The sequence below is a fragment of the Heptranchias perlo genome, chromosome 6, assembly GCF_035084215.1.
Source record: "Heptranchias perlo isolate sHepPer1 chromosome 6, sHepPer1.hap1, whole genome shotgun sequence".
Lineage (NCBI taxonomy): Eukaryota > Metazoa > Chordata > Chondrichthyes > Hexanchiformes > Hexanchidae > Heptranchias > Heptranchias perlo.
Window position 1 is genome coordinate 23573460 of NC_090330.1, and position 24523 is coordinate 23597982.

General features: G+C 42.9%; 1 protein-coding gene across 2 annotated transcripts in view; it reads left to right on the forward strand.

Annotated features, from left to right (window-relative positions):
• dclk1a (doublecortin-like kinase 1a) overlaps positions 1-24523 on the forward strand; it is a 293560-nt gene that overhangs the window by 238317 nt on the left and 30720 nt on the right. For both annotated transcript variants that reach the window (XM_067985937.1, XM_067985938.1), the window contains exons 12-16: positions 546-679; positions 2502-2579; positions 9393-9489; positions 14474-14554; positions 17365-17478. In XM_067985937.1, coding sequence (XP_067842038.1) covers positions 546-679; positions 2502-2579; positions 9393-9489; positions 14474-14554; positions 17365-17478 — 504 coding nt within the window. The remainder of the gene's footprint in view (positions 1-545; positions 680-2501; positions 2580-9392; positions 9490-14473; positions 14555-17364; positions 17479-24523) is intronic.

The window sequence follows — 24523 nt, forward strand, 5'->3', positions numbered from 1 at the left end:
TAGCAGGGGGGAGGCTGAAGGCTTCCTTGAGGGGCTGGAGGGAGCACCCCTGCTCCTCCTGGCTCACAAGGAGTGCTGGAAAAAGCATTTACTTTGTGGAGCCAGCAGCTCCTGCCTCCCTTTCACTGCCGAGTTTCCTGACCCCCGAGAAACCCGCGCAGCAGCAGTTAATTTTCATTTGGGCTCCTAATTGCACTGTTGGATCCCGATTTCAATATGTTAATGAAGTGCCTTGCCTCTCCACGGTGGGACACTCGGATGACACGAAACTAGCTGCTGTAATAATGGCAAAGGGCGCGGACGCAGCAATTTAGGGTCGTGTTTCATGCATTTGATGGTTTAACTCCCCTTCCGACCCCCTCTCGCTCATCATGGGGTGTTAATATCGAGGCCAATGAATCTGCATGTAATTAAATGCATCCTTTGTATGAATGTCAGCACAGTGACTATCAATTGATGTGCACTGGAGAATTATTACTATAGCAATAACCAGAATATAGTTTACATTTAACAAAATACGAATTCTCTGTATTTTTTCACAACAGGTATATGAGCATCAGGACGGAAGCAAATCACTGAAACTTGGAGACTTTGGCCTTGCTACAGTAGTTGATGGGCCTTTGTACACTGTCTGTGGAACCCCTACATACGTGGCTCCGGAAATAATTGCAGAAACTGGGTATTGTACTATGTGAATACGCTCACCGTGTTTATATGTTCTCTTCATACAGATATCTTCTTTAGTCACTATTGTTTTCATTTCTTTTGCCAATTCCCCCTTCCCTTTTTCCCTATTCTCTCCTGAAGGCACTGACTCTTTCTGGTGTGTGATTCCACGGCACCAGCTGTCCTCTGGTACCACAATCAAGTGGTCATATTTCATGTGTAAACCTAGATAGTGACTATTGGCAGGTTATATCATTATGGAGAACATTACACTCAAGTCTGGACCTGTTTTCACCTCATGTCTGTGCATTCTATTAGGAGTCTATGCATAGTGATCAGGAATCTTGGGCGATGTTTCCCTTCCCTAGCCCAGGAGTGGTGAGGCCAATTCTAGTGCCCCATATGAGATGGACTAACTTAGCACAGACCAGGAATTGAACCTGGATCTTATGGTTTGTCACGAGGTGTTTTTATATTGCTTTAGAACTGCCAGGTTCCTGAAGTACAGGCTTCACCTACCAGCTACAACCAAATGTAAAACTGCTGACATGCTACAACTAGGCATATAGAAGACCCACTAATAATGGCTCTTCCTGGAAGATGGTCTTAGCGAGTCCCAGCAGTTTTACATTTGGCTTGCAGCTAGCTGTGGGCAACCCATGATTTGGTGACTGTCTGCTCCAGTGACAGCCTCATACAATATAAAAGTATTTTAGTGTTGCATCAGATAGTGGCTTTACCTACTAAGGCTTGTCTTGTTTGGAATTTAGGATGCATATAGAGGACATTTCACTGGTGTCACTGGTAGTTCTTTAACATGGTAAAAGGTGCATAACTTTTGAGTACTGCAGGTGTGAGTCAGTTATGTGGGTCTTCTGCATGAGAGAATAAATACCAGAATACAGTGTATCAACAGATATTCTCTTTACTTGATAAGGATGCAGCTCTTGGTACAACTGTGGCAGAAAAATATTTTGAACATTCACCAGCAGTTGCTGACCTTCTATTTCATGTGTGTGGATATTTATTTTTGACTTATACATGCTGAATGCAACCCCACTTGTAATTGAAATTACTACTCATGGTCAGACGAATATTCTGGTGAATTTTCTGCACTTATCAAATATATTGTGTGAAATAGAATATTTTTCTATTTTTTTACCAGATTGTCAGCTCTCAGATTAAAGTTAACAAAGGCTTCCTGCTCTAGTCTAAAAATGCACTTAGCCAAACCTAAAAAAAAATCCCCTCCTGCATAAGTGGGACATTTCCATTGTACATACACACCATCCTTGTAGCAACTTTAATGCCAATTTAAGGGGAGTTTGTGTTTTGCATTAAGACAGGAGAGCTCATTTCACTTAGAGCTCTTGTAGCTTCTAAGAGAGAATAAACTTATCTTCTGTTGATTCAAACCTAGATCTCAGAAGTGAAATGAGAGTGTTATTAACTTATTGCATCACTTCTTCTGCCTTATTGTTATTGTGGAGATGATATTTAATTCACAACTGTCAGTGTTTCTTCTTTCAATAAATGGATCACACATCACTTTAATTCAGAACCCTACCTACTCACCCAATTGGAAGCTAATGAAACACCCACTGAGCCAGTCAAACAGCTTTAGTACCTTACTTACACTAATAGCTCTCCAGTTGAGACAAAGGCATCACTAGCCATTTGGGTACTGTGCAGTGTCCACTAATTATAATGTCAGCATCATCTATGTAGTGAATAATGCATGAACCTTATAGTGCTCCATATCACACAAATTGAGTTCAGCTTTTGGTTGTTATACTTTACTTACACATACATTCCTAATGAGTTTTTCTTCATAGCTATGGCCTGAAGGTGGACATCTGGGCTGCTGGTGTGATTACTTATATTCTGCTGTGTGGTTTCCCTCCATTCCGTGGGTATGTACAATGCACACTCTGGTTTCAGCATTTCTGTTTAATTTTGTCAATATTGGCAGACGAATGCTTAACACAGTCATATAACATTCTTGTCTGAGGCATTAACCTGTTTATTTTAATGGGTTAACAACAACTTGCAATAATATAGTGCCTTTAACGTAGGAAATCATCCCAAAGTACTTCACAGGAGCGTAATTAGGCTCAAATTGACACTGAGCCAAAGAAGGAGATATTAGGACAGGTGACTAATAGATTGGTCAAACAGGTAAGTTTTAAGGAGGGTCTTAAAGGAGAAGAGGGAGGTGGAGAGGCAGAGAGGTTTAGTGAGAGAATTTTGGAGCTTAGTACCTAGACTGCTGAAAGCACAGCTGCCAACGGTGGGGCAAAGGGAGTGGGGGATGTATAAGAGTCCAGAGTTGGAGGAAAGCAGAGTTCTTGGAGGATTGTAGGGCTGGAGGAGGATAAGATAGGGAGGGGCGAGACCATGAGGGATTTGAACATGAGGATGAGAATTTTAAAATCGAGGTGCTGGGGAACTGGGAGCCAATGTAGGTCAGCGAGCACAGGGGTGATTGGTGAACGGGACTTAGTGCGGGTTAGAATATGGGCAGCAGAGTTTTGGATCAGCTCATTTATGAAGGGTAGAAGATGGGGGAGCATTGGAACAGTCGAGTCTGGAGGTTCAAAAGCATGGCTGAGGGTTGCAGCAGCAGATAAGCTGAGACAAGGTTGGAGACGGGCGATGTTATGGAGGAGGAAGTATGTGGTCTTTGTGATGAAGAGGATATGAAATCGGAGGCTCAGCTTAGGGTCAAATAGGACGCCGAGACTGCAAACAGTCTGGTTCAGCCTGTATCGGTGCCAGGGAGAGGGATGGAATTGGTGGCGAGCGCTGAAGACAATGGCTTCAGACTTCCCAATGTTTAATTGGAGGAAATTGTGGCTCATTCAATACTGGATATCGGACAAGCAGTCTGACAACACAGAGAAAATGGAGAGGCCAAGCAAGTTGGTGGTGAGGTAGAGCTAAGTGTCGTCAGCGTACACACGGAACCTTACATCATGTCTTCTAGCCTTGAACTCGCATCTTTCTCTAGTTTCTATCCTATCACGCTCACTCTGAGCTCATCTTATCCATGCGACCCACCTGATTTTTTTGAGTAGGGGGGTGATGACAGCAGATTTGAAAGGGAGGGGGAAGGGGACAATACCTGCAGAGAAGGAACCATTTACAGTATCAGCTAGCATGGGGCCAGGAAGAGAAGTTGGGTGGTCAGCAGTTTAGTGGGAATAGGGTCAAGAGAACAGAAGGTGGGTCACATGGACAAGATCAGCTGGGAGAGAGCATGAAGGAAGAAAGGAGAGAAACTAGAGAAAGATGCGAGTTTAGGGCTAGTGCATTAAAATAGAAGACAGAGAAATGTCCATTAAAATAGCTGACAGAGAAATGTCATGTGAATGTGTTAAGCACTGGTTCATTAATATTCCAACAGTGGTTTCTAGCCTTATGTATTATTAGCCGTTTTCATGCGCATATATGCTTATGTATATGTATTAAGTTGATTTTAAATCCTCTCTCAAAAATAATGTATACTGGAACGATTTGAGTTTTCAAATGACTGACATATCAGATCGATGGACATACGGTGCGCATACAATCAATGTCTTATTATCTCAGTCAAGTATGAATTTATCTCTCTCACTTGGTCTGATTGCTCCCCAAATTCCTTCCAGAACAGCAATGAATAATCACTTACTTAACGTTGGGTGACTATTCATCATCTTCAAATAATTATTCACAGGTTCAAATGAAGTTCATATAAGTAAAGGTCAACTGGGACTAGCTGATGATGAAATATATAGTATTATAATTGATGAGCTGAAAGAGATAATCTATTACCATCAAGTATCTGTAACACCTTCTAATATGGTCATGTGACTATTACAGCCAGCTAATCATAAAACTCTTTATTGTAGCGGAGACTGATACCAAAATCCTATTCTCCGTGTGCCTCCGTGAATTGATTAACTGAATTCAGTGGTGTCTTAATTTTCTAATATAAATAGAATTTAGAATGAATAGACTTTTCTACCATGGTTAAGTCTGATGTTTGATTTACGTATAATACTTAAGCTGGCTGGGCTTCATTATATCCTGCCGTGTTTTGAAAACTCCAGTTCACTTGTGCATAACCACCTCAGTCTGTTTGCAAGCTATTCGGTTTCTTCTGTTTATAGATTTATGATAGTATACTAGATTTTATTTAAGGATACTCTGTACCTAAGGGCTAACCCAGTAACAGGGTGCTGAGCTCCTGATCTCAGCTCTGCCACTGTAGGTAAGTGCAGAGCAGAAATAAAGCAAAAACAGAACATGCTGGAATCACTTGAGCAGCATCTGTTGAGAAAACAGAAAACAAGCACTTCCTTTTAGGGAAGGATGGACAATCAGCAGGAGAGTCACCAGGGCCATTGTATATGCACTTTGCAGTGAGTGATTTCAAAATGACATTGCCGGAGATCTGTGGACAGGTCTCCTCCCACCGTCTCAAGCTCAGGTGGTACTGCAGGGCAATGTGCAGAGCATAGTAAAGAGAAAATATCAGAAAAAATCTATAAAAGGGAATTTTGCCCTCAAATATATTGCATATACTTATTGGCAATTTTCATTTGAGTCTAAGTATAATCTTCACCTATATAGTCCTGTAAATCCAATGACTTTGACCAGTTTATGCGCAAATTTTGGGCAAATTAAACATTTCATAGAATCATGGAATCATAGAATGGTTACAGCATGGAAGGAGGCCATTTGGCCCATCATGTCCGTGCCGGCTCTCTGCAAGAGCAATCCAACTAGTCCTGCTCCCCCGCCCTTTCCCTGTAGCCCTGTAAATTTTTTTCCTTCAAGTACTTATCCAGTTCCTTTTTGAAAGCCATGATTGAATTTGCCTCCACCACCCCCTCAGGCAGTGCATTCCAGATCATAACCACTCACTATGTAAAAAAGTTTTTCCTCATGTCGCCTTTGTTTCTTTTACCAATCATCTTAAATCTATGTCCTCTGGTTCTTGACCCTTCTGCTAATGGGAACAGTTTCTCTCTATCTACTCTGTCTAAGACCCTTCATGATTTTGAATACCTCTATCAAATCTCCTCTCAACCTTCTCTGGTCTAAGGAGAGCAAGCCCAGCTTCTCCAGTCTATCCGCGTAACTGAAGTCCCTCATCCCTGGAACCATTCGAACAAATCTCTTCTGCACCCTCTCTAAGGCCTTCACATCCTTCCTAAAGTGCGGTGCCCAGAACTGAACACACTACTCCAATTGTGGCTGAACAGGTGTTTTATAAAGGTTCATCATAACCTCCTTGCTTTTGTACTCTATGCCTCTATTTATAAAGCCCAGGATCCCGTATGCTTCCTTAAGCACTTTCTCAACCTGCCCTGCCACCTTCAACAATTTTTGCACATATACCCCCAGATCGCTCTGTTCCTGTACCCCTTTTAGAATTGTACCCTTTAGTTTATATTGCCTTTCCTCATTCTTCTTACCAAAATGTATCACTTCACACTTTTCTGCATTAAATTTCATCTGCCACATGTCTGCCCATTCCCCCAGCCTGTCTGTATCCTCTTGAAGTCTATCACTATCCTCCTCACTGCTCACTACACTTCCAAGTTTTGTCATCTGCAAATTTTGAAATTGTGCCCTGTACACCCAAGTCCAAGTCATTAATATATATCAAGAAAAGCAATGGTCCTAGTACCGAACCCTGGGGAACACCACTGTATATCTCCCTCCCATTCATATAGTCACATTCAGTGTCTTATTGTGTTGAGCTATTTTATTGCTGTTTTTTTCAGTTAATACCAGGACTTGAGGACACAGTCTTAAACATAATTTATCTTTGTATAGTTTTGTTATAATGATGTAATATAGGTTGAGTGAACATCTTAATTGCCAATCTTTGGTAATATTTTATGTCAAAGCACTTTGTAGTTCTAATTACAAATCATGGAGGCATACCTGCATTGTTGAACTCAATTTAATTTATATAGTTATGAAGGCCTGTGGTTAAAAGATTGGAGACTGTGCTTATTATAGATTTTGCTCCAGTGTTTTTAAAAAATGCAAGTATTATATGTTGGTATGGAATGATAAACAATATACTATTCCTAGTAGGAACTGGCAGTAGCGCCAGCCTGGCTGAGTAATGGTACTGTTGGCTCTAAGTCAGAATGCTGTGGGGGCAAGCCTAACTCCTGGTACTTAAGCACAAAATCTAGGCTAATACTTCAGTACAGTACTGAGGGAGTATGGTGAGATGTTAAACTGAGGCCCCATCTACCTATTCAGAGTCCTGACAAACATTTATCCCTCAACCAATACCACCAGAAACAGATTAACTGGTCATTTCTCTTACTGTTGTTTGAGAGACCTTACGCAACGCAAATTGGCTGCTCCGCTTGCCTACATAACTACAATGACTACATTTCAAAATAATTCTTTGGCTGTAAAGCATTTTAGAAATTTAATTTTTCTTTCTAATGCTAGTGTAGAACCCCTACTACCACCCCAGCTGAGAGCAGCTATCTCAGCAAAATCAGGGATCGTACCCGCAGTAGAGTCTAGCTCATTCTATTCCTTCTGAATAAAAGGACTTTTGTGTAATTTTGAGCCTTAATATTTAGTAATTATTAACATCAATCTATATATTTCACTTGGCCCTTTATAGGAAAAAGGCTCAGAACCAACTAATTCTTGAAGGCTGTTTTTTCTCTGGTGGAAACACAATTAAATCCTGGCAGCAAAATAGGTCATGAATTAAGGACATGATTCAACAAAAACAACCACAACTTGCATTTATATGGCACCTTTAACGTAGTGAAATGTCCCAAGGCACTTCACAGGAGCGTAATCAAACAAAATTTGATACCGAGCCACATAGGGAGGTATTAGGACAGGTGGCCAAAAGCTTGGTCAAAGAGGGTTTTAAGGAGCATCTCAAAGGAGGAGAGAGAGGTGGAGAGGTTTAGGGAGGGAATTCCAGAGCTTGGGGCCTAAGCAGTTGAAGGCACAGTCGCCAGTGGTGGAGTGGTGGAGTGATGCGCAAGAAGCGAGAAGTGGAGGAGTGCGGAGATCTCGGAGGGTTGTAGGGCTGGAGGAGGTTACAGAGATAGGGAGGGGCGAGACCATGGAGGGATTTGAAAACAAGGATAAGAATTTAAGAGTGACTGCTGGATACATTTGTGTGCTGGTTCGTGACTGCACCAAAGAGCCAGAAGCTGTTATGCACAGAGAAAACAGCAATCATTTTCAAAACAAAATATTCAAATCCAGATTCGATTTCTTCATGTTACAATACTTAAGATCTGAAGTTGCACTTTCTTGGAAAATCAGCAGTTGTCAACTGACTCAGAATTCATCCAAAATATAATTAGAAATATCTAAATAGGTCTCTCACTATCTCAATATAGCTCCAAACTGACACTTTCAACAGCCTCAGATAGTGAGTATCCTATTCTGATTCTTTCATGATTGAAAACTAATGTAGATTCCCATTTGAAATAAAGTGTACTGATTTACGATACTACGCATTCAGAACAAACTGCTGAAAATAATATCAATGATAAGCCACTACCATAGCCTTTCCCCCATTGCTGCCAAAATCACCTTGCAGCTCACTTTCTTTAACACTCTCTTTGAGCTTTCTCCATCTCCATCCTCTACAAACTTCAGAAAGCTTTAGCCATGCTCTTTCCACTCTCATCACCCCTATTTTTGCCAAACTCCACTAGCCCCTCATGCACAAACAAATTGATTTCATGATCCCCGTCCTCATTTTCAAGCTTGTCCTGCTATTGCCTACCCTACTCAGTAACCTCCACTAACCATATCTCCCTGTGCACCCTCTGCTCCTCAGACACCAATTTACTCCTCACTCCCTACCCACTCTGCTCCACTATATGTAGCCACTATTATAACCACCAGCTCCAGTCCTTTGGAAATCCCTTCTTACACACATCCCCCTAGCATCTCTCTCCTTCTCTCAAAATCCTCCTAAAGCCTCTTCTTTTCAACTGTGTTTTTGGCTACCTACCTCTCCATCCCTTCCTAGCCTTTCTGTTCCCTCTCTCGCTTTTACATGGTGTTCATTTTCCCTTGCCCTAGAAAGTGCTTCGAAAAGTCTTTCTATACATCATGAGCACTATAATAATGTTGTAGCTTATCTTAATCGTAATTTTAAAATTTTTCCTTTACTTTGGCAACAGCAATGCGCTTGTAACAATATTTAAACAAATAGCCATAAACACTTCACTTTTACCTTGATAGCTCGATCATACTGATTTCAATATCTTGTATATAGCAGCTTGCCTTGTGCTGTGCTAACTTAATGAAGATGTTTTTTAACCATAGAACTGCTTCAGTTTATATCAGGAGGAGAAAAAGACAGAAAACATAGATTCGTCAAATAGTCGAGCATTAGATTGCTCCTAAAAGGGACAATGATGCAGTATTTGCAAAGTATAGGTTTATTTTTTAGCAGAACTAACCAGAAATGCGTCACTGAGTACATTCTCTACCCATCAGTAATTTTGAACCACTAGTTTGGATGTTTATTTTTGGAAGTAGTGAGCATTCCATTGTGGTTACAAATGTACTAAATGTAATTTTGTAATAATATTATAATATTTAATTTTATATCTTCAGCATTCTTTTACCTATTTTGTTAAATAAAATATATTGGTAAGATGTTTCACAAAGAGATTGGAAAAAGTGTCAATAATTAAAATGAGAGATGATGTTATTCACAGGCACAGCAATGATCAAGACGTCCTGTTTGACCAGATACTGATGGGGCATCAGGAATTTCCAGCACCATATTGGGACAATATTTCTGACTCTGCAAAAGTGAGTATCCACTAATACTAGCAAGAAAACCATTTGAGTTCATGGCCTTGCATGCAATCTAAACTTTTAGCCTTTCTTACAATGCAGTTATGCTGCCACTTTTGCAGTTTCAGCCATATGTGCACGTGAAAGAGATACTATACTCGTGTTGGATCAGAACCTGACTCCAAAACATACTGAAGTCAGAAGGTGTGAGACCACCTCTGGTAAGCAGTCTCACAGCACTTGGGGTTTCACACTGGGTACAGTATATTTCCATCCCAGTGTGAAGCTATGTTTTAATTGGACCTTCTGGGAACTTTATAAATTTACTTTATCAATTATTTTAACTTTAGGAGAGAATGGATGTTTCTGCCTGATAGTCTGATATTTTACCTTTGGGGGCTCAGGTAGAAATAAACCGTTATCTTCATGGAAGTTTGGTATTTACTGCGTCAAAGGATTAATTGAGTAAGATGTGATCCATAACCTGGCAAATTGTGTGTAGTTTATGGGAGGAACAAGTTTGATGAGTTGAAAGACCTTTTCTCATTCCATATTTTCTTATTCTTTAACACAACACCATTCTTCAAACATGTCTTGAAGACACTGACTTACACAGATCTATTGGGGGTGATTTTAAACCCCAAGAATGGGTGGGTTGGGGGCAGGCGGGAGTTGAAAATGTGTTTTTGGGTCGCAACTGCAAAATTTTTGGACATTGCATTCCCAGTGGGAAGCCTGTACTTTTACACGACAATGTTAAACCCGGAAATAAAGCCAGGTTGTGGTGACGACCCAAAAAACAACTATTTTCAGCTCCCACCTGCCCCCAACCCACCCGTTCTTGGGGTTTAAAATCACCCCCATTGTGATCATTTTGATTACACCAGAGCACTCCAAAACAGGATGATGTAGGGATGCACTTCATTTGGACACCAATACATGATGCTGCAGAGTGATAAGACACAAATTCAGTCTACCACTCAGCTGAATTATATCCTCAGCCAAGCTGCTACAGGAGGTAACAAGCAGAGGCCAGGTGCCTCTGCACGGGTGGGGAAGGAACAGTCAGATGGAGAGTCTTAACTGGGCTGTTCTTGTGTCACCAGCTCTTAGAATCCATTGAGCAGTTGGATACATGTGCACCGAGCTCTGATCTTCTCATCTTCACAATGATGCGAGCAGACAATGTAAATGTGGCTTCCCTTTGCACTGGGAAAACAGAGGAGATACTTTGGCCCTTGGTGTTATATAAAACGAGAATATGTGATTTGTTTTGAAAACTACTAAAGAAAACATTCACACCACAGCAACTTACAACACAAGCATGCTCCCAAGCCAATTACTGTATTTTTAAAAATATTGTTATTGTGGATAAATATGGCATTGCGCCTTGCACAGTATTTTACTAAAAGACAGCAACCCTTTAATGATGGATGAAAATATTCATGTAAACATCATTGATTTAAGTGAGTGCAGAGAATTAGGAGAGTATGTGGATAATATGGCGGTTTCCGTGCTATCAGGGATGAATGCTGATCCCATGACAGAGATGACACTGATGGGATCATAAATCAATAATTAATTTAATTGAGCTCATTTACCTGGATACAAAATCTAGACTTCCCTTTGGCCTGACTCAATTCAATATTGATGTCTAAAATGTTTATATATTATGAACGACAGGATGTAACTGCACTAGAATGGCTATCAGTGTAATTAATATAATGTATTGCCATTAGTAATTGTATCAGATTTGACTGGCTGAGATGAGTGCATTTTGAACAATATTTCATGTCTTAGCAAACAGGATAAGAGAAATTTTCATTGACTCAGCAAAACACGTATCATAATTATAAGTAGTCAAGGGAACCAGACAGACAGACGCTTCAACCAGCTTAAAATTATTCAAAATAATAACTGATTTATCTGCCGTCCTCACCCCCCTCCTCAGAAAACCCACCCTTGACCCCTCTGTCCTTGCAAACTACCGCCCCATCTCCATCCTCCCTTTCCTCTCCAAAGTCCTTGAACGTGATGTCACCTCCCAAATCCATGCCCATCTTTCCCGCAAATCCGTGTTTGAACTCCTCCAGTCAGGTTTCTGCCCCTACCGCAGCACTGAAACAGCCCTCATGAAAGTCACAAATGACATCCTATGTGACTGTGACCGTGGTAAACTATTGCTCCTCATTCTTCTCAACCCGTCTGCAGCCTTTGACACGGTTGAACATAAGAACATGAGAACATAAGAAATAGGAGCAGAAGTAGCCATACGGCCCCTCGAGCCTGCTCCTCCATTCAATAAGATCATGGCTGATCTTCTACCTCAACTCCACTTCCTTGCCCTATCCCCATATCCCTTGATTCCCTTAGTATCCAAAAATCTATCGATCTCAGTCTTGAATATACTCGACTGAGCATCCACAGCCCTCGGGTAAAGAATTCCAAAGATTCACCACCCTTTGAGTGAAGACATTTTTCTTCATCTCGGTCCTAAATGGCCAACCCCTTATCTTGAGATTATGACCCCTAGTTCTAGACTCTCCAGCCAGGAGAAACAGCCTTTCAGCATCTGCACTGTCAAGCCCTCTAAGAATTTTATACACTTTAATGAGATCACCTCTCATTCTTCTAAAGTCCAGTGAATACAGACCCATTCTACTCACTCTCTCCTCATAGGACATACCTCTCATCTCAGGAAACAAACTAGTGATCCTTCGTTGCACCCCCTTTTAGGCAATTATATCCTTCCTTGGGTAAGGAGACCAAAACTGTACGCAATACTCCAGGTGTGGTCTCACCATAACCCTATATGATTGCAGCAAGACTTCTTTACTCTTATACTCCAACCCCCTTGCAATAAAGGTGAATATACCATTTACCTTCCTAATTGCTTGCTGTACCTGCATGTTAACTTTCTGTAATTTGTGTATAAGGACACCCAAATTCCTCTGAATATCAACATTTCTTAGTCCCTCACCTTTTAAAATATATTCTGCTTTTCTATTCTTCCTAGCAAAGTGGATAATTTCACATTTCCCCACATTATACTCCATCTGCCACCTTCTCACCCATTCACTTAACCTGTCTATTTCCCTTTGCAGCCTCTTTGCATCCTCCTCACAGCTTACTTTCCCACCTAGCTTTGTATCGTCACAAACTTGGATACATTACACTCAATCCCCTCATCTAAGTCATTGATATATATTGTGAACAGCTGAGGCCCAAACACTGATCCTTGCGGCATCCTACTGGTTACAACCTGAAAATGACCCATTTATTCCTACTCTGTGTTTTCTGTCCATTAACCAATCCTCAATCCATGCTAATATATTATCCTCAATCCCATGAGCCCTAATTTTATGTAAGAACCTCTTGAGTGGCACCTTATCGAATGCCTTTTGAAAATCCAAATATACTACATCCACTGGTTCTCCTTTATCTACCCTGCTTGTCCGATGAGTGGAAATTTCCTCCAACTAAATATTGGGAAGACCAAGGCCATTGTCTTCAGTCCCCTCCACAAACTCCATTCCCTAGCCACTGACTCCATCCCTCTCCCTGGCCACTGTCTGAGGCTGAACCATACCATTTGCAACCTTGGTGTCCTATTTGGCCCTGAGATGAGCTTCCGACCCTACATCCACTCCATCACTACTTCCACCTCCGTAACTTCTCCTGTCTCTGCCCCTGCCTCAGCTCATCTGCTGCTGAAACTCTCATCCATGCCTTTGTTAGCTCTAGACTTGACTATTCCAATGATCTCCTGGCTGGCCTCCCATCTTCCACTCTCCATAAACTTGAGCTTATCCAAAACTCTGCTGCCCGTAATCCTAACTTGCACCAAGTCCGCTACACCCATCACCCCTGTGCTCGCTAACCCACATTGGCTCCTGGTCTGGAAACGCTTCAGTTTTAAAATTCTCACCCTTGTTTTAAATCCCTCCATGGTCTCGCCCCATCCTATCTCTGTAACCTCCCCCAGCCCTACAACCCACCGATTTCTCTGCACTCCTTTAATTCTGGCCTCTTGCACATACCCGATTTTAATCGCTGCACCATTGGCGGCCGTGCATTCAGCTGCCTAGGCCCATGCTCTGGAATTCCTTCCCTAAACCTCTCTGCCTTTCTGCCTCTCTCCTCTCCTTTAAGACTCTCCTTAAAACCTACCTCTTTGATCAAGCTTTTGGTCACCTGTCCTAATATCTCCTTATGTTGTTCGAAAACAGTATCTCGCTGTCTCCCTCACCATTGAAATGCATTGAATGGCATTAAGTTGCTGTATTTGCACGGTTGCTACGAACTAAACTCGCCACAGTAAGTTAAGTCTTGTCATTTCAAGTGTAAGTACCCTTTTAATGACGTCATAAGTGCTAATTACTGCCAGTCAACCTCTTAGGCACTGAAAATTAACTATTACAAGTGTGGAGTCTCATTCTTTCTGGTATTACTTGGTGTTGGAGATTTTAAAAATGTTAAATTTTAAATTTAACATTTTTAAAAACTTTTCTGTCTCTTTTTTTCTTTCTCTCTTAATCCAATCTTTCTTTCTCTCTTATTTCTCTTTCTGTACCTGATTTGACAATGAATTCACCCACTCTAACTTACATTTCCTTCTCAGTCCTTGCGCTGTTTATTTCTCAATCCTTCAATCTGGTTAAAGAGATACACAATTGGTTGCCCTGTTCACTCAGGTCCCAGATGCCCTGTATCCCTCGCTGCCCCGATATCAGCTCACACTTTCAGCAACTTGCCACACAAAAAATTAAGAAACCTAAACGTGCAAGGGCAAGTCTAACTGACTGCAGATGCCATTAGATGCTCTGCTACAACAAAACTTGGCCCATCAAGTGGATTTTGGATTATTGTACCGTTACACTCGAATAGTGAATAATCACTTGCTAGATGTCTCCCCTGTTGGTCAAGGTGAATAATTGTCTTTCGACTCTATACGTATACGCAAATGACAATCCATCTGCTCTTTTATTTTATTTTATAGGAGCTTATCACCATGATGCTTCAGGTTGATGTAGAGCAGCGATATTCTGCACAGCAGTTGTTGGACCACCCCTGGGTGAATGTAAGTCTTGTTTAGTGAACATTCTACCATGGATTTCTGGGACACATTACTGATGGCTTTGGCGGAATGCTTCATTTCAGTTTTAGGCTTGGCATGGTCTGTACAGTATATTCATCTCTATAGTTGGTTTAGCACTTTGCTTCAGATCAGTTGGTGTGATAGATATGATGGCCAGGCTATTGTCTTAATAGCTCGATTTCCCCTCCGCCCCCATGTCTGATGTCTCTCCGATGTCCTACAGAAATGCTGCAGATGTTAAGTGAGGGGAAAGTATGTACACATAGGGCAGGATTTTAACTGCCAAGTTCGGATGTGTTCGGGGCAGGGGCACAAACAAAATCGCATTTTTATGGAGCGGGAGGGAATCCCGGCTCCAACCCGCCAAAAAACACGTACGACCCAGATGCATCTGGGTGCATGCACAAATCAGGAAGCCGTAGTGCCGCCGGCAATTAAAGGGGCAAATGTACCTCATTGAGGTACTTAAGGTAGTTTAGTTTTTGGATATTGGAAACTTAAAAAGATTTTAACCTTACCTGGGCGGCTTTCCCACAGCTTCCGATTCACGCCTGGTGAAACCAGGCCAGAAAGGCCAGATCAATGAAAACTAGACGAAATAAATTAAATAAAATTACATTTCCCATTGTGAAAAAAATAAACGTACCTTAAAACTGATGTCACCTACAACCCCCCCCCCCCCCCGCCCCCGCCAATGTCCAATGTCTCTCCGATGTTTGATGTCTTCTCCCCCCCGCCCCCCACTCCATATCCGACGTCTCTCCAATATCCTCCCCCCAACCCCCCCATGTCCGATGTCTCTCCCTCTCTTCCCTACCCCCCGCCCCCCCCCCCCCCCACCCCGTGCAGATCGCGACCCGCCTACTTCCCTTCCGGGTTTTGCACCCGCTCTCCTCCCGCCGGCATGATAAATGCCCAAAGAATGGAAATGTTGTGAAAAGCAAGTGTTTATGTTGTGATTCAAATTCTACTGCATTATGCAATGCTGGGGTTACCTAACCTTGCCTTAGATTACCTTACTACACTTTCATTGGCACTGTTGGAAGTATATATGCTAATATTGTGGGTCTATCATCAAAAAATTTCCAATTAAAATATATCATGGAAAAATAGCATTTCTGGTAAATCGTGTCATTCTATTGGTGGACAGAAACATGTAATTGCAGTTTGCTCAGAATGCCCATATTGAAAACAGTGTCCTGGTAGGGTAGCAGGTGTCCTATTTTGCTTGAAATCAGTTTTATATATTTTTTCAGCAATCATATATTTTAATTGGAAGGATTTTGGCAGTAGAGTCACAATATGAGTTTGATTATTTCCAACAGTGCCAATTAAAGAAATCTCAGATAAACTTTTATCTAATTGTTTTGCCTGGTTTCCTTTTCTAAAATCTCCATTTTTTTTTTAACGATATACTTTAAAATAACATGTAGGATTTAAGAGACAAAGATTCAATGTAAAATGTCTCCTGCATATAGTCGGACTATAATACAGCTTATGGTAACCCGCTACTCATAATTTGTTAAAGCACACGCCAATACTCCAGGAAATAGGCAGCAAGCAACCAAGACTGAGCTAAGAACTGCCCATTTGAAGTTAACCAGTCTGGCAAAATAATTTCTGTAAATATTGCTTTGTCCCTTTTTATTTATGAGGAACCCTTTAAGAACATTGCTAACATTCCTGCATTACTTTAACCAGAATGTGTTTATTTTTCCACAGTATACTATTCATAGAGGATTTTTAACTGCCTTTTTATTTTTTCCTTTGTCAAGTATTTTGGGACATTTTTCTCTATTAAAAGTGTTTTATAAATGCAACTTGTTGATGATTCATTATATTGCTTTCTTCTAATTTTATTGGATGATATTCAGCACTAATATTTTATGTAATAGCTCTTTAGTTGCATTTATTACACTTACAGATTCTAAAGAAGAGATTTTTAAAAAACAATAGGTAAATATCACCTGAAATTCATTAAAATAACACTATTATCTGGAATTTTTTAATATGAAAGCAATTATATCACATCAAATCTGGCTCCAAGAGAAAACAATGACTATTTTCAAGTAAATGTTGACAATACTGATAGAAAAAACGAACCTTCCAGCTAGAAAATTTTATAACCATTAGAATTATTGCAGGAAAAACAAATAAGGACCGCATGTTTCACTTAAAATCAGCAACTACTGTGATAACAAAATTAAATAGTTAGGCTATAAACTGCAATCTTAACAATGACAATCTTGGAAGTAATGGGAAGTGTCGAATTTCCCTTTCACTTTTGGAATCTGGATTTGAATCCATCTCAAATGGATGAGATCAAAGTCTCCTCGTGTGGATCCATGGATTCTCTGTAAAATTAAGTTGGGCAGTCCCGACTTAATTGAACCTCTGGTAAGTGAAAATACACAGAAAAAAAAGCCCTAATTTTAGCACTAATTGGCTACAAGGTGGCCGAAGTGAGAATTAGAAATGTCACACTAATTTAGTAGAGGGTGCTAATGTTCAGTTTTAGGCGTGTTGTTGGGGCAGATTAATGGAGCACTTCACTCTGTAGCTAGCTGTGCTGTACCTGACCTGAGAGTGCTTGATGCTGATGAGTGCCTGAAATAGGAAAGTGTTCCATTCCCCAACATTACATTCCTTACCTTGATGAGCACAAAGACAAAATACAAATCATACTACTCCCATTTTCAGCATGATGTCAGGTTGAAATTTTCAGAGTGGTGCAAGAAATTATTTTTTATTTAATTACTCCTCTTGCCTTTACTTTTTTTCTCTTCATATAGGATGATGGGTTGCCAGAGAATGAGTATCAACTATCAGTGGCTGGAAAGTTACAGAAACACTTCAACACAGGCCCCAAACCTAGCAGCACCACAGCTGGAGTGTCTGTGTTAGCAGTAAGCATCAATAATTATTAATCATTCAAGCTTTTTCCAGGAAAAGATAGTATCCATTTTGTAGCTGGCATGGTTAAAATTCAAAGGAACATGATTTTCCCTTTCTGCAGTCTCTTCACAAAGGCCTAATTTTCTCTTCCCCATCCCCCCCAAAAAACAAACAAATGTTATAATGCAGTAGAATTCATGGGAACTGTAAAAGCTCTACTATTTGTTTTTTTAAAGACTGAACTTTGTGCAAAGAAATATATATATACAGAAAGTGCAGTGATTTCCATAATTTAGAATAGTTTCTGCAGGCAAGGCAAAATGGATACTGTAAATTAAGCAGCCAAGGTAGTATTTGTGTATTTAGCCCTTTAATCTGCAAAAATATCTGATCATTTATATTTCTTAATGAATGGAACAAACAATTACATTAATATTTTCACCATACTCTTCCTTCATGATAGACCTTGATAACAATTTTATAGTGGGAGGGAGAAAGATGGTGAGTTGCAAAGGGCTACAAATGAAAGTCAGCGCGGATTTGTTAAAGGAAAATCGTGTTTGACTAACTTGATTGAGTTCTTTGATGAATAACGGAGAGGGTTGATGAGGGTAGTGCGGTTGATGGACTTTCAAAAGGCATTTGATATAGTACCACATAATAGACTTGTTAGTAAAATTAAACTCCATTGGATTAAAGGGACAGTGGCAACGTGGATACAAAATTGGCTCGGGGACAGAAAGCAGAGAGTAGTGGTGAACAGTTGTTTTTCAGATTGTTGGGAAGTACACAGTGGTGTTCCCCAGGAGTTAGTATTAGGACCACTGCTCTTTTTGATATATATTAATGACCTGGACTCGGGTATAGAGGGTATAATTTCAAAGTTTGCAGATGACACGAAAACCCGGAAATGTAGTAAACAGTGTGGAGGATAGTAGTAGACTTCAGGAGGACGTAGACAGACTGGTGAAATGGGCAGAATCACGGCAGATGAAATTCAACTCAGGGAAGTCTGAAGTGATGCATTTTGGTGGGAAGAATGTGGAGAGGCAATATAAATTAAATGGTACTATTTTAAAGGGGGTGCAGGAACAAAGAGATCGAGCGGTGCACATACACAAATCTTTGAAGGTGGCAGGACATGTTCGGAAGGCTATTAAATAAGCTTTTGGGATCCTGAACTTTATTAATAGAGGCATAGGGCATGATTTTGACCCGAGCCGGGAAGGGGGCAGGGGGGTCAAATTGCGGACGGGAAACGCGGAAGTACAATTTTGAAATAAGCACGTCTTTTATTTTTTTTGTCGGTTTGCCATCCGATTGACCAGCCTGATTGACAGACTGGTCTCAGTTGGATGGGAGAGCAGCCAGGAAGAGGACATGTTCGTAAGTCATTGATTGTATGGATTGGTGGGCACGGGGGCACCAGTAGGCATGGGTGGACACTGATGGGCATAGGGGCACCGATGGGCATGGGGGTCATGGGGGGGGGGGGGCGAGGTGTCCTGATCGGGGGCCTTCGCGGGGATCCACGATCGTTGGGGGTGCAGAGATCATTGCGGGGTCCGCTATCGTTGGGAGTCGGGGGTTCTCGATCATTGGAGGGGGTCGGGGTACATCGCGGGGATCCGCGATCGTTGGGGGGTCAGGGGTCATCGCGGGGGTCCACGATCATTGGGGGGTTCGCGGGATCGTTGGGGGGCGTCAGAGGTCAGGGGGCACGATCATGGTGGGGGGTCGCAATCGTTGTGGGGGGAGTCAGGGATTGTGGGGCATTGGGAAACGGGGGGGAACGGGGATTGGGGGGGTGGGGTCTGCGATCATTGAGGGGTTGTCGTAGGTAGGCTTATTAGGCCTGGGGGAAGCACTCCTGCTCCTCCGGACCCACAAGCTGTTCCAGAAAGGCACTTACCTGCAGTTTTGGGCCTTCTCACCTCCTTTCATGTAACGTGAAGGAGAAGGCCCGGGAATCCCGGCCCCCAAGGGGTTGAAATTGCAACTTCTTCAAAAATGGAGCCTCGCAGCCTCCTGGAAAGGATTTAGTCACAAACCCGCCTCCTGGGAGCGGGTCGGTTGCTCGTCCCGCCCGCCCCGCCCCGGTGAAGACCAGAAATGGGCGGGTTGGGGGTGGTCTGATATGGTTTCAATTTTGAATGACTCTCGCCCCCAACCCACCCATTTTTCAATTTTAAAATCATGCCCGTAGAGTACAAAAGCAAGGAAGTTATGCTAAACCTTTTTAAAACACTAGTTAGGCCTCAGCTGGAGTATTGTGTTCAATTCTGGGCACCACACTTTAGGAAGGATGTCAAGGCCTTAGAGACGGGGCAGAAGAGATTTACTAGAATGGTGCCAGGGATGACTGACTTCAGTTATGTGGAGAGACTGGAGAAGCTGAGGTTGTTCTCCTTAGAACAGAGAAGGATAAGAGGAGATTTAATAGAGGTGTTCAAAATCATGAAGGATTTTGATAGAGTAGTAAGGAGAAACTGTTTCCAGTGGCAGAAGGGTCGGTAACCAGAGGACACAGATTTAAGGTGATCAGCAAAAGAGCCAGAGGCGATATGGGGAAATATTTTTTTACGCAGCGAGTTGTAATGATCTGGAATGCACTGCCTGAAAGGGTGGTGGAGGCAGATTCAATTGTAACTTTCAAAAGGGAATTGGATAAATACTTGAAGGGAAAAAATTTACAGCGCTATGGGGAAAGAGCAGGGGAATGGGACTAATTGGATAGCCCTTTCAAAGATCCAACACAGGCACAATGGGCTGAATGGCCCCCCTCCTGTGCTGTACTTACTATGATACATGAAGATGAGCCAGAACTATAAAAGGACTCTAGATTGTTTTAGTGTAATCTTGGTGATAAATGGTTCTGTATTTATTTTATATTGTACTGCACTGGTTTAATATCCATTCATACAGACAGACTATGAGTTGGAAATGTGGCAATTACCAAACTTTTAAAAAAATTCTGACCATTTCTTCATTTTAATATAAAAATGTTTTTGTATGGAATAACTTTCTGCTGGTCTTATTTAATTTGCTGCATATTTTACAGCTTCAGATAGCACAGTCCTTGAATCATTTGCTTGCCCTGGTGTACACTAGCTCACACCTTTCCCACCCTATCCCAGAAATAGTTTTCTTTGATTGAGTGGCTAGAGTGGTACAACCAGTGAACACATCCACAATTGATGTCCTCGCCACTTGCATGTCAACCAGCAAGGACGTTCTTGAGGCGTGTACAGTTCCACCTGCACACGTACAAATTATATATACACTGCCACAGAGAGACCTTAAATCTGGCACTGATGTAAAAAAAAAATGGAGCAGTAACAAACTTGGATTCCTTCAGTAATGCATCCTTGGAGCACCACTGTTACTGCTTCAGTTCAGGGAGCTCCAGTGATATATTGGAGCTGGAAAAGCTTCCAACACAACACCAGCATATGGACACACTAAACAGTGACAGAAATAAGACCAGCAAAAAAGTTGGCTGTGCCATTTTTGTATCTTCATTCCACTACAAATCTTGACACAATTTTTAGATTTTTTTTTTAAATAAAAAGAGTGGAAATAAATATAAAACTATAATTTTATTGAAACTTGTAAAATATTTACATTTTGTTATACTTTGCGGGGGGGCGTGGGGGGAGTTTTAACCCCCAAGAACGGGTGGGTTGGTGGCAGGTGGGAAATTAAAATAATAGAATTTTGCAGCGTGACGGAGGCGGGTCGGGGAGGGTGGCGGTGGGCGACCAGCCCACTCTCAGGAGGCGGGTCGCCCAGTAAAATCTTTTAAGGAGGTTACGTGCCTCCATTTTGCCAAAATGTTTATTTTTAACCCAGGGAGGCTGGGTTTCCTGGGCTGCGGAATCCCTGGCAGGTAAGAGGAGCTGAGAAGGGCTGGATCCATGAGGTAAGTGCATTTAAATCACTGCTTGTGGACCAGAAAGAGCAGGAGTGCTTCCCCTGGACCCTCCAAGCTAACCTCTCTACACACCCTGCGATCTCCGACTCCCCACACCCCCCCCCACCGTGATCGCCGATTGCCCCCCCAACGATGTCCAACTGCTCACCCCCCCCCCCTCAATGGTTTCCGACTGCTCACACACACCCCCAGCCACCAACGATGTCTGGCCGCTCACCCCCTCGCCAACGATGTGTGGCCGCTCACCCCCCCGCCAACGATGCCTGGCCGCTCGCCTCCCTGCCAACGATGTCTGGCCACTCACCCCCCCCATCTCCGACTGCCCCCACCCACAATTGGCCCCCCATCCAAATCCTGAAGACCCCAATCTCTCCCCAACTCTCCACTCTCATCCAAACCCAGAAGATCCCGATTGCTGTCTGAGCACCCCATCCAAACTCCGACTTACCTTCCAACCATTCCCCGGCTGCTTTCCTGCCCGACAGGCAGTCAGCCTGTCAATCAAGCTAGCTATCAGGCGGGAAACCGTTTGGAAAAATTTGAAACAGATCCTACTGTTAAATTCGGTAGGACATGCAGGAAACCATTACTTCTGGGTTTCCCGTCCACAAACTCCCCTACCCCCTGCTCTCTTCCCGGCTCCAATCAACATCGGGACCAAGAAGTCAAGAACAAGAAAAGGTAATTTAACTCATTGAAGGTAATCCCACTAGTACCCTAGCTCTCCTATTATTATTTTCAGCTGCATTTTGAACATCAAGCCTTAAGATTTTTCATAACCTAAAAAAGAGAAGCTTTCTAAACAATGAGAATTATAACAGACAAAGTGTGATAAAATTCAAAAAGACATAAACGAAAACCTGGTTCACAGTTGGAAGTAATTTCCTGTTGCACCACAGCATGTGTACAATTTACCTATATACTCAGGCAAAATGACCGCTACAGTGGGCAAATCCTGGTCTGCGGCACCAGTAGGTTGTCTTCTTTGTGCTTGAATATATTAGCAATACACTGTACCATACAAATAATATGTGAATGCCAGCTGGATGTAAAAGCACAACAGCACTTTTTCTTTCTATAATTGTGTTGTTATAACTTCTTAATTCACAAATTCAGGAAGTGTGACAAAATGAGAAAAATATGGACTTATTTTAGTAATTTCTTTCTACTGTTCATTCTTTTAGCATGAATGCTGACAGCCATTCTTGATGCCTTCACTAATGATATTTCCACTGAAATAAAGAAAGAAAATGCTGGAAATACATAGGGGTAAATTTCAACCCCCAAGAACGGGTGGATTGGGAGTGGGTGGGGAGTAAAAATACTCGGTTTTCAGAGTGGGACGGCATCCCTGCTCCAACACACCTGCTTCTGGGTCTAACTCAGGCAGATTTGTCTGCGTGTGGAGAACAGACACCAGGAAGTCTCACCCCCACTTAAATCCGGCAGGCCAATACTTAAAAAGTCAATGTACCTCATTGAGATACTTGAGGTATTTAATATTTTGTCTATTGGAATAATAAAATGAATTTAACCTTACCTGTTCGGGTTTTCCATCGCTTCCCATTCACGTCAGATGAAAGCAGGCGGGAAGAGCCAGATCCATGAGTTGAATGTCTTTATTGCACTGCTTGTGGGCCCGGAGGAGCAGGAGTGCTTCATCCAGGCCCAACAAGCTCATTTGGCCAACAGGACCCCCGCGATCGGCCGACACCCACCCACCCCCCAAATGGTGGATCTCACCTACCTCCAGCTCTTCACCCGACCTCCAGCGACCTCCATTCTCTTCATCAGCCCCCCAATCTTCATCAGCCCCTGATCTCTTCGTCAACATGCCCCCCGCCCCCCAATCTTCTCCCCGGTCCATGATCCCTCCCTCCCTCTGATCCTGGGCTGTGGCCCGCTGCAGCAGGCCTTCCTGGCCGACAGCCAGTCAGCCTGTCAATCAGGCCGGCTGCCGGGCGTAAAACCGGGAAGTGAAATTGATGGGCCTGATTTAAGGTCGTGATTGCCCACTTAACTTCCGGGTTTTGCACCCGGAAATCTCCCCCCCCCCCCCCCCCCCACCCCCTTCACGGCTCTCAGTTAAAATTTACCCCATAGTATCTGAAAAGAAAAGATGTATGTTAATGTTTCAGATAGCAACCCTTTGCCAGGATGTGTTAGAACCAATGGGCCTGTGGTGTGTTTCCAGTATTTTCTGTTTTATTTCACATTTTCAGATTTCACACTTTTTCTTGCTCTGTAAGTACTTAAAAGTGGCAGGCTGGTTCCTTCTTGAGTGTTCCCATCCCTACCTATAGAGAGGTACTAAACTCTTTTTGCAGCCTGCCTCTGGCATGGGTAAGTTTGGGAGTTTTTCAAGTGGGTAATTACAGGTGTAAACCTTTGCCATACTCTCCAACACCCAGTATATTGGAGCAGCATGGCTTAAGGAACACCATGGGCTCTATTTTGGCGTCGGGTTTCCGGCGGGTTTCCAGCGGGGGGGCCCGGAAAATCCCGATATCCGGTCACGTGACCGGATCGCGACGAAATCCCGGCCACTTCCGGGTACCGCGCTGACGTGCGGGGCTGCGCGCGCAAGCCCCGCTGGTGGGAATCCCGCAGGCAATTAAAGCCAGCGGGGTTCCACTTGAGTGTACTTAACTTGCTTGTTGAGGTCAGTTAATGAGCTGAATCAGCTGTCAAAAGAGGAAGTGTGGGATTTTAGGTTCAAGGCAGTGAGCTTCACACACTGGGGGAAACAGTCTCTCTCCAACCAGGCGTGTTGCAGCCAGCAGCCTGTGGCAGGTGCCAAGGTGCACTCCACGGGGGACAGCCCTCACCCACGCAGGAGGCCACCGCGTCACATAGGGCAACCCCTGCCCCCCACCACCCCCTGCCAAGCCAGAGGACAGACCGACACGAAACCGCAGCCCCAGTCCGAGGAACCACCCACCTACCCTGCACAACCCCTCAGACCAACACCTGCCAGATGGGTGGTGTGTGGACACCCTCGGAGGACGAAGAGCATGACCAGCCCCAGCAGCCTCGCAGTCCACGCCGTCTGCCGCAGAGACGTGGATCCCCCCAACACGGTGTTGTTGCACGCCCACCTGCACAGCAGGAGGGAGGGCTAC